Source organism: Caretta caretta, chromosome 15 (genome assembly GCF_965140235.1).
Source record: "Caretta caretta isolate rCarCar2 chromosome 15, rCarCar1.hap1, whole genome shotgun sequence".
Lineage (NCBI taxonomy): Eukaryota > Metazoa > Chordata > Testudines > Cheloniidae > Caretta > Caretta caretta.
This window is the reverse complement of record NC_134220.1, coordinates 30,474,071-30,488,319: the sequence shown is the minus strand read 5'-3', so window position 1 is coordinate 30,488,319 and position 14,249 is coordinate 30,474,071. Positions and strand designations below refer to the sequence as shown.

Sequence of the window (14,249 nt, the reverse complement as noted above, 5' to 3'; positions counted from 1 at the left end):
CTGGAGCCACCCCCCGCGGGAACCCCTGGCTCCAGCTGCGCGGGGCCCGGCCGCAGCACCCACCTCCTTCTTGACGGTGCGCAGGAGCCGCTGCCGGGTCTCCGCCTCTGTGGGGAAAGCGGGGAGAGGCGCGTTAGTGGCCCCGGCGCAGCCCGGCCTCGCCGCCCGGATCCCCCCGCCCGGCCGCCCCGTCCTACCCGCCGGAGCCGCGGCCATGGTCCTGCTCCTCCGCCGGGCGCCGGCGCCTCTGCCGCAGCCCGCGGGAGGGAGGGAAGGAGCCGGGCAGCAGCCGGGCTGGGCAGGGCAACGCCGCCCACTTCCAGCGACCGGCGGGCGGGGCTCTCCGGAGCCGGCGGGGCGCGTCTGTCTGAGCCCCCAGCCCCTCAAAACGCCCACCCCAGGCGCTGGCAGAGCCCCGGCTCCAGGAGAGGAAGGGGCCGGGGGGGAAGCACCAAGTCAGGGTCCCTTGAGTAGCCCAGAGCACTTAGTCTGCCGCTGCCTAGCGCCCAGGGTTACCGCCTTGGACATGCAAAAAACCCCGCACCGGCCCCGCAGGCAGCAGCCCCCGCTGGTATCTAGGGTGGGAACCCAGAGCAGATGGGGAACATTCCCTTGCTGCGGAAGCCGGGACACTGCGGCATCATTACCTGGACACAGGAACTGTTAAGGGCGGCTACCCCCCTCTATGGGGATAATCCTGCAAGTCTTCCAAAAATACCCGGCAGATTAAATTATTTTTCTGGCAACTGGCAAATCCATAAACCAACCAGCCAAAAGACAGGCAGGTGGTGACCCTATTAGCGCATCCTCTGTGCCTCACCACCTGTCCGCACCTACCCCGGGGGGCCCAGTTCAGTGCTATGATCCCTAGGCTACACCCCGGGAACTCAGGCCCAGAAGCTAAGGCCCAGCTCCGTTGGAGGCAGACAGGCACCTCAACTGATGTCAAGGGGAGTTAGGCACTCATAGAATCATAGAATCATAGAATATCAGGGTTGGAAGGGACCTCAGGAGGTCATCTAGTCCAACCCCCTGCTCAAAAGCAGGACCCATCCCCAATTAAATCATCCCAGCCAGGACTTTGTCAAGCCTGACCTTAAAAACTTCTAAGGAAGGAGATTCCACCACCTCCCTAGGCAACGCATTCCAGTGTTTCACCACCCTCCTAGTGAAAAAGTTTTTCCTAATATCCAACCTAAACCTCCCCCACTGCAACTTGAGACCATTACTCCTTGTCCTGTCCTCTTCCACCACTGAGAATAGTCTAGAACCATCCTCTCTGGAACCACCTCTCAGGTAGTTGAAAGCAGCGATCAAATCCCCCCTCATTCTTCTCTTCCGCAGACTAAACAATCCCAGTTTCCTCAGCCTCTCCTCATAAGTCATGTGTTCCAGACCCCTAATCATTTTTGTTGCCCTTCGCTGGACTCTCTCCAGTTTCTCCACATCCTTCTTGTAGTGTGGGGCCCAAAACTGGACACAGTACTCCAGATGAGGCCTCACCAATGTCAAATAGAGGGGGATGATCACGTCCCTCGATCTGCTCGCTATACCCCTACTTATACATCCCAAAATGCCATTGGCCTTCTTGGCAACAAGGGCACACTGCTGACTCATATCCAGCTTCTCGTCCACTGTCACCCCTAGGTCCTTTTCCGCAGAACTGCTGCCTAGACATTCGGTCCCTAGTCTGTAGCTGTGCATTGGGTTCTTCCGTCCTAAGTGCAGGATCCTGCACTTATCCTTATTGAACCTCATCAGATTTCTTTTGGCCCAGTCCTCCAATTTGTCTAGGTCCCTCTGTATCCTATCCCTGCCCTCCAGCGTATCTACCACTCCTCCCAGTTTAGTATCATCCGCAAATTTGCTGAGAGTGCAATCCACACCATCCTCCAGATCATTTATGAAGATATTGAACAAAACCGGCCCCAGGACCGACCCTTGGGGCACTCCACTTGACACCGGCTGCCAACTAGACATGGAGCCATTGATCACTACCCGTTGAGCCCGACAATCTAGCCAACTTTCTACCCACCTTATAGTGCAATCATCCAGCCCATACTTCTTTAACTTGCTGACAAGAATACTGTGGGAGACCGTGTCAAAAGCTTTGCTAAAGTCAAGAAACAATACATCCACTGCTTTCCTTTCATCCACAGAACCAGTAATCTCATCATAGAAGGCGATTAGATTAGTCAGGCATGACCTTCCCTTGGTGAATCCATGCTGACTGTTCCTGATCACTTTCTCTCATGTAAGTGCTTCAGGATTGATTCTTTGAGGACCTGCTCCATGATTTTTCCGGGGACTGAAGTGAGACTGACTGGCCTGTAGTTCCCAGGAGCCTCCTTCTTCCCTTTTTTAAAGATTGGCACTACATTACTCAAATACCTTTAAGGATCTGGGCCTAAATGACTTGCTCCAGGTCACACAGACTGTCTGGCAGGGAATCAAATGGAGGTTTCCTAAGTCATAGGCTAGCATCCTAACCCCTGTCATTTAGTGAGGAGGGCAAACTTCGTACCAATTTGGACCTCCAGCTACGCCATCTAGGTGGACACTTGCATCCCCACAGGACGGATCCAGCAAGCGCAAAGCCGCGAGCAGGCTTGGGGCCCGGCGTTGTAGAATCAATTCTCTGCGGCTCACCTGCCTTTAATAAGTGATAAATAGCAGCAACACCAGCTGCCGTACAGTAACAGCAGGTCTGGCCCTTTCGCTCATTGCCAGCTACAGCTGATGCCAGTTATCCAAAATGATCCAGTGGCTACTAATCATCATCGGTTCAGCCTATAAACCTCTCATCAACCATTCTGTGACTCACCCTTTGACTGTTCATGTTGTGTACACGGTCATGTGAGTCACAGGGTGCCCATGAGCTTTATCACTCACAAATACATTGGAGGCCTGACTCTTCTGCTCACTTACACCAGAGTAATGATTCACATCAGTGGAGGTGTGTCAGAGATATGTGAAATTAGGGCCAAGCTGGCTGTATTTAGCATGATGTAGCCCATAGTCCAGGCTGCTGAATTATGGTGCCCCTGGTGGCAGCCCTCATCTTTCACGCAGAAGAGTTGCAACCTACAGAGATAATCCATTGGCCTGTCTCAATAGTCTTGGATAGTGGGCCAGATCCTCCTCAGACATAAAGTGGCATCACCCCATTGACTCAGGGCAGCTATGCCAATCTCTAGTAGCTAGCCCATTGCCGTTCCAGCATCGAGACAGTAAAGATCAGGGAAGTTGTGATGACTTGGACAGGGGTAGACCGCTGAACCCCATAGATGTCTCAAAGAAATATCGTAAACTACATAGAAACATCTCTGCCTCTGCCTCATTAACATATTTCCTGTCTTTCTCTTCCCTCATTTGCTCCTAAAGACATTTCCATAGAAACAGGTCCTTTGTTCCTTAGCAGTTCAGTTTCCAATAACTACAAACCATGTTAAAGATGAGGGCAGCTGCAATCAGCTACATCATATGCAAATAAGCTGCAGCCGTCTGGCTGCTGGCAGGTTGGTGATGCAATCCTCAGCTGGGCCTCAGTTTCTCTGATTGAAAAATAAAGTTAATTTCAGCTTCCGAAGGGTGCAGTGAGGCATAGAATTAATTTGTGTTTGCAAAGCACATTGAGATGCTCAGATGATGCATTTTATATAAGTGCAAAGTGTTATTCCCTATTCATCTCATTCTCCTTGTGACCTTCATTTAGTGTACCATATTCTGTCCATGTCAGGGCTGGTAATCCAGGCAGCAGCTCGCAACACCATCCAGGTAACCACATATTCTCACAGGTCCTGAGCAGGGTTCGCTGTTGCTATGCCAGCAGTAATCTACCTACTGAGGTTTGTCTGGGATATTTATGCAACTTCCTCAATAATTCCCCATTGATAGCTGTGATCTTGGCTTTCTCTCTATTTGGAGAAACACTGCCAGTCCCTTCAGACTCAAGCTTAAAGCAAAGTTTCCTCCCTGAGATTGTGATCCCTGATAGCCATCTGACAACTGCAATTCATCTGTGTCCTAACTAGCCCCATGTAAAATGAGGGGCCTTTTGATTCATAAAATATGCCCTGTCAGATAAAGAGCCATCTGCCACTCCTGTCTATTCTTTGACAGAATTTGGCTATAGAGAGAATGAAGAAAGCTTCTCTCCAAACAGTGAGAGCAAACAATTATTTCCAGTTGGAGGCATGTCAGATGAATGTTTGCACTGATAGGCCTTGCTTCCACTTTGCCTATAATGTACTCGCTTTTGTTCTGGACGGAACATGTCAGAGCAGTTCATACATACACTACATCAGGACCTTTATGGCTTGTGAGTGGGTGTCACTGCCCTCTGCTGGACGGAATGTGTTAGACCTACTCCTGTGTATACAGAGTGCTCCCTTGCTTGAGGGCCACTCCTTTCATCACCAGGAACTGGCCTGTGTTTTCCATGTAGCCAAAGTCCATGAGTTGAATTCCTAGCATTCTGTGTATGCGCTTAGCTGTTCACTATGCAGAGTGTACACATGTAGCAGGAAGCCACAGATCATTACAACCTCCCTCTACAAATCACTCCATGGCAAGAATCCCAGGAGGATGTGGCTTTGCAAAGAGCAATTAACCAGAAACCATGGACCCAAGATACATAATAGATCCTACTCTATAGCTTATATAATGCACAGGCTTGTAGAGGCTCTGTGTAACCTGTCCTTAGTTATTTAAAATTAATCCATTTCAAGAGACTACTTCCTGGCAAATTATATGGAATATGCTGGCTTTTACTGTTTATTTGTTACTAACCAAGGTCCAGCATAATAAAAAAAACATCCCAGGTATGTATCACAAGAGCGTCATTATTCAGTGCCTATATAAGATACAGTTTGTGATGACTGTTTAATTTATTTTAATGTAATAAACTAGTACCCAAATTTTGTTACATCCTCTTGAAGAATTTGAGAGCTCCCTTGCTGCAATAGTTAACAACTGGACACGGGATATGTAAGCTGGGTTCAAGGTGGAGACAGGACAAGGTTTTGAAGCTGGGAAGGCAAAAGATGTAAAATCACTGAGCCAAATCCAGATGCCACTGAAATCAATGGCAAAACTCCCATTATTAGTTATTAGTTTATTATTTTTGTATTGGCTAATTACTGACATGCTCAGCACTGTGCGATTTACCAGTATAGGCAGACTTCACTCTGAGGAGTTTACAGTCTAAATTGATTTCCAAATGCGCTGCAGGACTAAACCCACTGCATTTATTTCTCCATCTTGCTTGTTGCGGGAGTCTGCATCTTTCACCTAATAAAATGCCTCAGTTACCTGACTGCAAAAAACCAGCAATTTACTCCTCAGTGTAGAGTGGGTCTCTTATCACAAGATGGTGCCATTGTGTTTGGTTTAGTACAGAAACTTTCTGCTTTGTGTAAAATAATTGGTATTGATGGTGTTGGATAGATTTAATAACTGATCCAGACAGTGTCCCCTTTCCTATTCGGGGGTTGTCGCGTGAGCCATTGGCATAAGAACATGCTGGTGAGAAAAATCAGATCTGGGCTAGTTTTATCTGAACCCAAACTACCAGATACTCCATCAGGGAAGAAGCAGATGTCAGGAGAACTGACGTGATGGCACAAAGCCGCCTCACTATTGAAATATTCACTTTAAGGGGTGTTTATCATGTGCCACCACTTGCCCCCCGGCCACCTGAGATAATGGAACACTCCACTGCTGGCATCAGAACGCAGGATTGTCAACTAGAGCAGGACAAAATCTTTTCAGCACATTGTAAATTAGCCAAAAAATGCATTGTTCAGGGCACTGAACCGATGCAAATTCAGTTCGAATTCAGTGAATAGTTTCAGATGAAAAAAACTGGGGAAAAAATCAGCACTGTCCAAATGAGCTGGTTCCTGTTCAAACAGCCTTTCAGTTTCAAATCAACACTCCCATTTTGATTTGTTTGACCCAAATGAAATTTTGGGTTTTTTTCACTTTACTGAGGAAAAAACAAACAAAAATTGGTTTGGGTTCAAAATTAACCAATTATATTCACTCAGTTCTATTACCAACCCTAAAGTTCAAAAATCATGAATCAGACTCCAGATAATCAAAGTACTGCATCAGTTCTTCCCCACCCACCCCATCCTGTGGGAATGCTGTCAGCTGCTCCCTCTTCCTCCTCTCAGCTCCTGAGGGTAGGGGGACAGTGCCTCTTGGAGGCAGCCCTGATTGGTTGCTCTTTCCCAGAAGGCGGGCCGATGGTTGAAATCTGGGGGAGAGCTGGAGGTTCCCCTGTCATTAGGAGATTGGGCTCCCACCCCAGCCAGAATCACTTGACTGGCAAGGAAATCGCGAGAGCTGACAGCACTGCTCACCTTGCAATTACCACAGTATGAAGGGGTTGTACTGATTTATTGATTCCTCCTCCTCCTGGCAGGCAGGGGGATGATGGAGCATGCTCAGGCCCAGTACCGTCGCTCCAGGTCCCTTCCCTACCCCAGGCCCAGCCTGCCGAGGACACCAGGCCTGTCCCATGCACTGACCCGCTCACACGGCTTTGGGGGCTGATCTGCCCCACACACCCTTAGGGGGCACATGTCCCATCATGCCCTGCCCCCCCACCCCCCGGCCATCAGTTCTGCCCCCAACATCTGCCCAGTCTCCACATCAATTTGACCCCATCCATTCTGATCCCCCCAGCTCAGCCTTTGCGTCCCCTGCAGCTCCAGGGGCTCTTCACAACCCCTTCCCCACCCCTTTCCATGCCAAATAGGGAGAGCAGCCCATCAAAGGAGGATTTCCCCATCTGCAAGGCAGCTGGAGCTGTTCTCACCATCACAGACCAGCCCCAGCCCCAGCTGAAATCCCGTCACTCAGGAAAAATCATCAGAGCTGGCAACATTGTTATGGCCCGGAGCCTCAATAGGGCAGAGTTACGGGTGTCTGTCTGCCTTCACTGGGCATGATGTATCCTAGGATTGCACCTAGAGACCAAGCTCAGGGGCCCATTGTGCCAGGCGCTGTCCAAATACATGGAAATTGAAGGGGATTTGGGTGCTTGACTCCCTTGGAAAATGCCAGACTACATCCCCATTCAAGGGCCAAGGAACTGGCGGTACCTCAGCATGTAACATGTATTTGGCCTCTGTAGTGCCCACAAAGAGCTGACACTAACCTGTTTTATATGCTCTCATCGGATATACACACAGCCACTGGAAGCTGCATGGAATTCACTTTGCTCCCTGGGGAAGAACAAGAAGACGGATTTGAGCCTGTAACAGCAGAAAATTAATGTAATTCAGTTCAAACCTGACCTGAAGAGAATCAAGTTCATTCCCTTTGTGCCAAGATAAATGTCCTTCTGCATCAGCTTTAACAAATGAACACATAACACAGCCTGGTCAGGTGTCCAGCTAGCCACCCAGGGAGACCAGCAAAACCTCATCGGTCCCAAGACAAAGGAAAGGACTCTATGTTATACAGGCCTTGCAGAGCTCAGACACCATAGGGATCACACAGCCAGCTAAGTGTTTCCTGACCCTTTGGGGCAACTGTCCCAGTTCAGCAGGGCAAGGCCTTGGTTGCCGTCCCATTCAAACATACGCACTGACCTGCCAAGAGCCTGGGTTGCTCCAAACCCCAGTCTCTTAACGACCAGCTGCTATTACTCTGTGCAGTCATGCAGTGCTGACTCGGAAACGCATGCACAGAGCCCCACCGCTATTAGATCTTGGCTCTCCTGGGAAATCTCCACTGCAGTAAAAGACCCACTGCTGGCACGGGTCAGCTGACTCGGGCTCTCGGGGTGCAGGGCTATAAAATGGTAGTTCAGGTTTGGGCTGGAGCCCAGGCCCTGAGATCCCACAAGGGGAAAGTTCCAGAGCCCAGGCTCCAGCCCAAGTCTCAAGGTCCACATGTTATTTTATAGTCCTGCAGCCCGGGCCCTGGAAGCCTGAGCCACTGACCTGGGCCAGCTGCAAGTGTTTTACTGCCGTGGAGATACCCCCTCAGAGTTATGTATGTCTGCAGGCCCTGAGGTGCTGCACAGACAATCAAAATAGGTTAATGAACAGTAATAAAGCATCAAAGCCCCATAAAACACCCATGACAGAAACTCCAACAAATACTAAGCAGCCAAGCTGATCACCCAGAGCAGAAAAAACCTATTTCCTCTGTGTCCTGGGGACACAGCTAGGGCAGACTGGAGTCAATGCTCTTCACAAATATTCAATGCCGAGGTTGAGAACATGTCAGGTTTCTTGGGCAGCCAACAGCTGGGCTAACATGGAAATGTTGTCCTGAGATCCCTGTTCTGTGCTAATCTGGGATAACCCTTCTCCGCTCTTGGGATGATACTCTCAGTACCACGTTGTCTGCCGTGAGAGCCAACAGGGCTGTCTCAGCCTTTGCCAGTGCAGGAAGTGGAAGTATAGCCGTGTGGTTAACGCACGGCCTTCCGCTCCACCAGACACTCACAGGGCAATCTTGGCCAGTCACTTCAGCTCTGTGGCTCAGTTTCCCGACCTGTAAAATGCCGATAAAGATACCGACCAGACTCCCAAAGGGATGTGAGGTGCACTGTATCTGCCAGGGCATGAGAACCAGGAAGGGAACCTGGCCCTAAACCAAGCTGACGCCAACAAGTCCAGTGCACTGTGTGAGCTGAGTGAGATTTTAAAAAGCGAGCAGGCAGCATGAGTGATGCGGAGTCGATCTAACTGGAAGAGGTTTTTCAGCATTAGCCATCAGAGTGTTTATTATTAGAGACGTATGTACAGCCGTGTGCCGTTTCAGGAACTGCATGCAGACCAAATCCAGCAGTGATTTCTCAGCCAAGACAATGAGGACTCCCCAGAGTGGCTGGTATTTGGCAGCATCCCTGTAATAGGCTCACTCAGAGGGAAACAGAGGACTCCCCTTCAAGCAGGCAATTAGAAAATGCATGCATCTTTGGACATTCTGGAGCAAAGCAGTGGTGATTTCCAAAGTCAAACAGCAGGGTATTTTATACTCTGTGCAACCTAATCTGTCTAGTCTCGCTGCATGTCTAAGGAACCTATCACCAGAGCAGTGCCTCTTCTTGCTACAGCGGTTTTCCCCAAAATGGAGTCATTTGGTGAGACACCCCAGGTGTATGGTCAGCTCTTAAGTATAGTGTAGCTCCCATCAAGGCACTGAGCTGAAGTGGCCAGATTTTAAGATATCTCCCAGCAGCTGCCATGAGGAGCCTGAGAGCTCAGTTCTTTTGAAAACCCCACCCCTTGCTGCTGAACAGGCTCTGTGTGACACTTCAGAAGAATTCTCAGCCCTTCCCCCGCGCTTTTCATGCCCAGCGTTCTGTGCAAGGGCTGCCTGGTTTGACTCTGTGGCAATAACATGTTACAAAGACAGATCCAACGGGGACGATGCTGGGTTTTTTTGATATATCAAGTTAACACTAATATTTACAACATAGCAAGCTTTGGAGCGACTTAAATGTGCAGCCTGTTACAACAAGATAAAGTGCCAGCAGGGTGGAAGCCGCAGGAGGAGAAAGATCACGGTTTCTTGTAAGTTAAGCAAGAGGTTTTTTTACAACGTATTTTTGTTTCTGAAATCTCCAGTCTTGTCAATCTCTCTGCCTCACTCCAGGCAAATTAACATTGGACAGGCAGCTTTGAGTCATATGCTAACGCTAAGCACCAATGACCCGTCCCTCCCCATCATTCCCTGGGGAAGGATTTATTTCATAGAATCATAGAATATCAGGGTTGGAAGGGACCTCAGGAGGTCATCTAGTCCAACCCCCTGCTCAAAAGCAGGACCAGTCCCCAATTAAATCATCCCAGCCAGGGCTTTGTCAAGCCTGACCATAAAAACTTCTAAGGAAGGAGATTCTACCACCTCCCTAGGTAACGCATTCCAGTGTTTCACCACCCTACTAGTGAAAAAGTTTTTCCTAATATCCAACCTAAACCTCCCCCACTGCAACTTGAGACCATTACTCCTTGTCCTGTCCTCTTCCACCACTGAGAATAGTCTAGAACCATCCTCTCTGGAACCACCTCTCAGGTAGTTGAAAGCAGCTATCCAATCCCCCCTCATTCTTCTCTTCTGCAGACTAAACAATCCCAGTTCCCTCAGTCTCTCCTCATAAGTCATGTGTTCCAGACCCCTAATAATTTTTGTTGCCCTTCGCTGGACTCTTTCCAATTTATCCACATCCTTCTTGTAGTGTGGGGCCCAAAACTGGACACAGTACTCCAGATGAGGCCTCACCAATGTCGAATAGAGGGGGACGATCACGTCCCTCGATCTGCTCACTATGCCCCTACTTATACATCCCAAAATGCCATTGGCCTTCTTGGCAACAAGGGCACACTGCTGACTCATATCCAGCTTCTCGTCCACTGTAACCCCTAGGTCCTTTTCCGCAGAACTGCTGCCTAGCCATTCGGTCCCTAGTCTGTAGCTGTGCATTGGGTTCTTCCGTCCTAAGTGCAGGATCCTGCACTTATCCTTATTGAACCTCATCAGATTTCTTTTGGCCCAATCCTCCAATTTGTCTAGGTCCCTCTGTATCCTATCCCTGCCCTTCAGCGTATCTACCACTCCTCCCAGTTTAGTATCATCTGCAAACTTGCTGAGGGTGCAATCCACACCATCCTCCAGATCATTTATGAAGATATTGAACAAAACCGGCCCCAGGACTGACCCCTGGGGCACTCCACTTGACACCGGCTGCCAACTAGACATGGAGCCATTTCCCAGGAGAACTTTTGTATTTGGGCGAAGTTTCAAAGCAAACCTGCACTGTACACTTTCATGCACCTTTTATGGAGCCTTTAAGAAAATTGTTGCTTATTACAATTGCTTAGGGCACTCCAGGAGGCTAGTGGGGGTTTTACCTGAGTAAGGAATGCAGAACCAGGCCTCTGGTTTATCTACCCCTATCTCGCCTGATGCTAGAAGTAATGAGTTGAACTCCCATCAGCCTCCATTGTTGGTTTCACTCTTCCTGAGAATGTCCCCTGCCCCCAAGCAAAGTGCTTCACCAATGCAAATTTGCATCCACGTTGAAATCAGGGTACGCTGACTGTACATCCTCAGTAGGCTCTGAGCGTCTATCACAGAGTGATCACTGTCTGGTGATTAGATTTACATTTTGCCTGATGACCATTGACTGCCACAGCTGTAAATGGTTCCATGCCACTGCCACCGGTGCTGACAGATAAATGCCTGGTGCATGCATTTACCTGGGTATTTGCCAAGGACTGACATGAAACAGAATGCAGTTAAAGCCACTTCAAAAATGCTACCTTAGTGACTTATAAGATGTGACTACGCCATCTGCAAGGACCTTCACCAGTCCCCAGAGACACAGCAGTGAGCCTCTCCCTCTTTCTTCAACGAAAAAACTTCAGACACAGACTCCAACGAGAGACTGCTGAATTGGAATTAATTTGCAAACTGGATACAATGAACTTAGGCTTGAATAGAGACTGGGAGTGGATGGGTCATTACACAAAGTAAAACTATTTCCCCATGTTTATTTCCACCAACACACACACACACCCGCTGTTCCTCACACATTCTTGTCAACTGCTGGAAATGGCCCACCTTGAGTATCACTACAAATGTTTTTTTTCTCTCCCACTGGTAATAGCTCACCTTACCTGATCACTCTTGTTACAGTGTGTATGGTAACACTCATCGTTTCATGTTCTCTGTGTATATAAAATCTCCCCCCTGTATTTTCCACTGCGTGCATCCAATGCAGTGAGCTGTAGCTCACGAAAGCTGATGCTCAGATAAATGTGTTAGTCTCTAAGTTGCCACAAGTCCTCCTGTTCTTTCCCCCCACGCTAATAACACAGCACGCCCTCAGCGTGAGCAAAAAGGGCTGTCTCCAGACACAGTGTAACAAACCAATGGCTGCGTGTAGACAGACTTCATGGTCATCTGTTGGCGGAAGCAGGACCTTCCGCTTCCAAACTTGGATCTTCACCCCGGGGATGGAAGGAGGTGCTCCATTCGCTGTGGCCAGCCTAGAGACTTTTATCCTGCTTTCAGACATCCAGGAACTGGAGGGCAACATAGTCACAAATACCTGAGCAAATCCCTCTCCAACGAGCACCCCCCCCCCACACGCCCACTGGTAGCTTTTCAGCTCCAGGCCTTGGCTCCGTTACAAGCCTTGATTCCTTCCTCTTTTCGTCTAACTTCTTTCTATATCGATGGGAATTGTTCCTGTCTCTCCTTTCAGGGAGTGGTTGGTTAAAATGAATGCAAGCAAAATATCTCTATAAATCCACGTGGCAAACTCACAGCATCTTGCCCTTGGTCTTCTATTTCCAGCTCCGGCAGAAATTGATGAGTTGATGACTGCGGTGTTCTGTGTGAGAGGTGATTGGCTCTAATTTTCTGAAGGCTGGGGAGCTTAAATGAGAGCAAGCTGCTTTGTTCTTAATGTGATTATGTTGCATCTCCGGGTATCATGCTTACTAAATTAACCTGTTCTTTGCTGTCTCTGCAGCTTAAACTACATTGTCCAAAGTTGGTTTAACCCAGCAATTCATTGCTCAACAGCTCAGTGCATGGGTGAGCAGGTAGGAAGAGTGATCTGCTAAGCCAATGCATGCAGAGGACTGTCTAGTGCAACACATTGCCATATGGAGGTTGTACTTTGTGGCCTTGAGGGAGACCCATCTCCAGCCCACTCAATGAGAGACAGAGTCACTGCAATGCAAGGCCTTTCAGGCTGGTGTATGGTGGGAAGAGAGTAAGAGCGGTGAATGGGGATGCCAGAGGGCTCTAAAATGTAGCCACTGGGCCAGATCCTCCACTGGTGTAAATCAGGGTAACTTCATGGAAGTACCTAATATAGACAGATAGACACCAGTGGAGGATCTGGCCCATATCACTAGAAATGGACCCAAACATACTCCAACTTTGGGGAGACTTTAAATCTAAAATGACTTTTGCTCAGAGTAAGGAAAATAACAATAAAGAACAAAGAACAGGAGAGAGCACTGTGTGTTTCTAACTGTAACAGGCGGCATAACATGGCTGCTGTCCCTGCACAGGGGGTGAGCTTTTAGAAATGTTTAGGCACATACAAAAAGCAAAGACCTCACAATGTCATAGCAACAGACACTGCTGCCCCTGTCACTAAAGGGAGGCCAGGCCGTGCCAAAACATCAGCTCTGAACACCCCACAAACTTTGGGAAAGGATCCAAATGTTCATCTTCTGTCGAGTGCTAGCCCATTTGCATCCCCCCAGCCTATCCTGTGAAATGCTTCTAAAGGAATGTCAGATAATGGAGGAAAAACCCTGGGGCTACATTCAGCAGACTAGCACCAATTTACCCCATGTAACAAATCTGTTTAGCAGGTCACTGTCTGCACGTGTTGATGTTGGACTCCTCTCCTCACACAGAGCCACACGGGACACAGGACAGGGGCTCCCTGTGCTATCACAGCATACAAAGGCACTTACCCAGTGACAGAATAAACTACAGCCAGAGGGAAGCTCTGGTTTCCAGTAAGGCCAGCGGAGTCCAACACCGAGAGCCGAGGACTGGGGGTGACCTCTGGAGAGCAGAGTGTGAGTCCTAAACATCAGCAATCAGAGCCATTCATTGAGCTAGTCCCCCTGCAGCTTCTGACCCAGACTCAATGAACAAGAAGCAAGATATTGATCTGATGCTCTATTCAAATTTGCCTCCTCGGGTGTCTACAATTAGTTTGCCAAATTGCCGTTTCTAAAGATTTCGGATTTCAAAGCTCCCCCGTCGCTGATTTGACAGTGGCAGCCTGGGTCCAATTCCAGAGAACATGGGGTCGTGTAACTGTACTAGAGCTGAGTAGCTCCTGGGCAACTGCAGAGCAGCATGGGTGACTGATACAATGTTCAGAGAGAAAGTCAGGAACTTGAGATGTCGGTGAGTTGAGCTCTATGAATTTTGTTGCTTATTTGAGAGAAAGATCCCCAGGGTGGAATCTGTCAAAGGTGACAGGCTGGTGGAATAGAAGCCTGGAAATCAAACTGACAGCGTTCGTCCTCAGATCGGGTTCCGCAGCAGTAGTGGTACAATGAGTCCTTGTGAGTTTTTAAATGGGCTCTATCAAGTCACAAATCATACAAAACTAACATACGTCCCTGTGTAACTAAGAGCCGCTGCAAAAGGAAGGAAAGTCAGAACTGCTCACCATTGGTGCTCAAGGTTTAATTTTTACTCCTCACTTAGTTTGGTCAGAGAAAATAGGCCAATAG

At 48.7% G+C, this 14,249-nt stretch overlaps 1 protein-coding gene across 7 annotated transcripts in view; it reads right to left on the bottom strand.

The window, feature by feature from the left end:
- The window catches only part of SGSM1 (small G protein signaling modulator 1), an 82,615-nt gene extending 82,305 nt beyond the window's left edge, over positions 1-310 (bottom strand). For 5 of the 7 annotated variants that reach the window (XM_048821363.2, XM_048821364.2, XM_048821366.2 and 2 more), the window contains exons 1-2: positions 198-310; positions 64-107 (exon numbers count right to left, since the gene is read on the bottom strand). In XM_048821363.2, the coding sequence (XP_048677320.2) occupies positions 64-107; positions 198-216 (63 nt within the window). In that variant the 5' untranslated portion in view covers positions 217-310. The remainder of the gene's footprint in view (positions 1-63; positions 108-197) is intronic. The other 2 variants (XM_048821369.2, XM_048821370.2) reach the window with 1 other exon arrangement.
- Between the last annotated feature and the right edge of the window lie 13,939 nt (positions 311-14,249).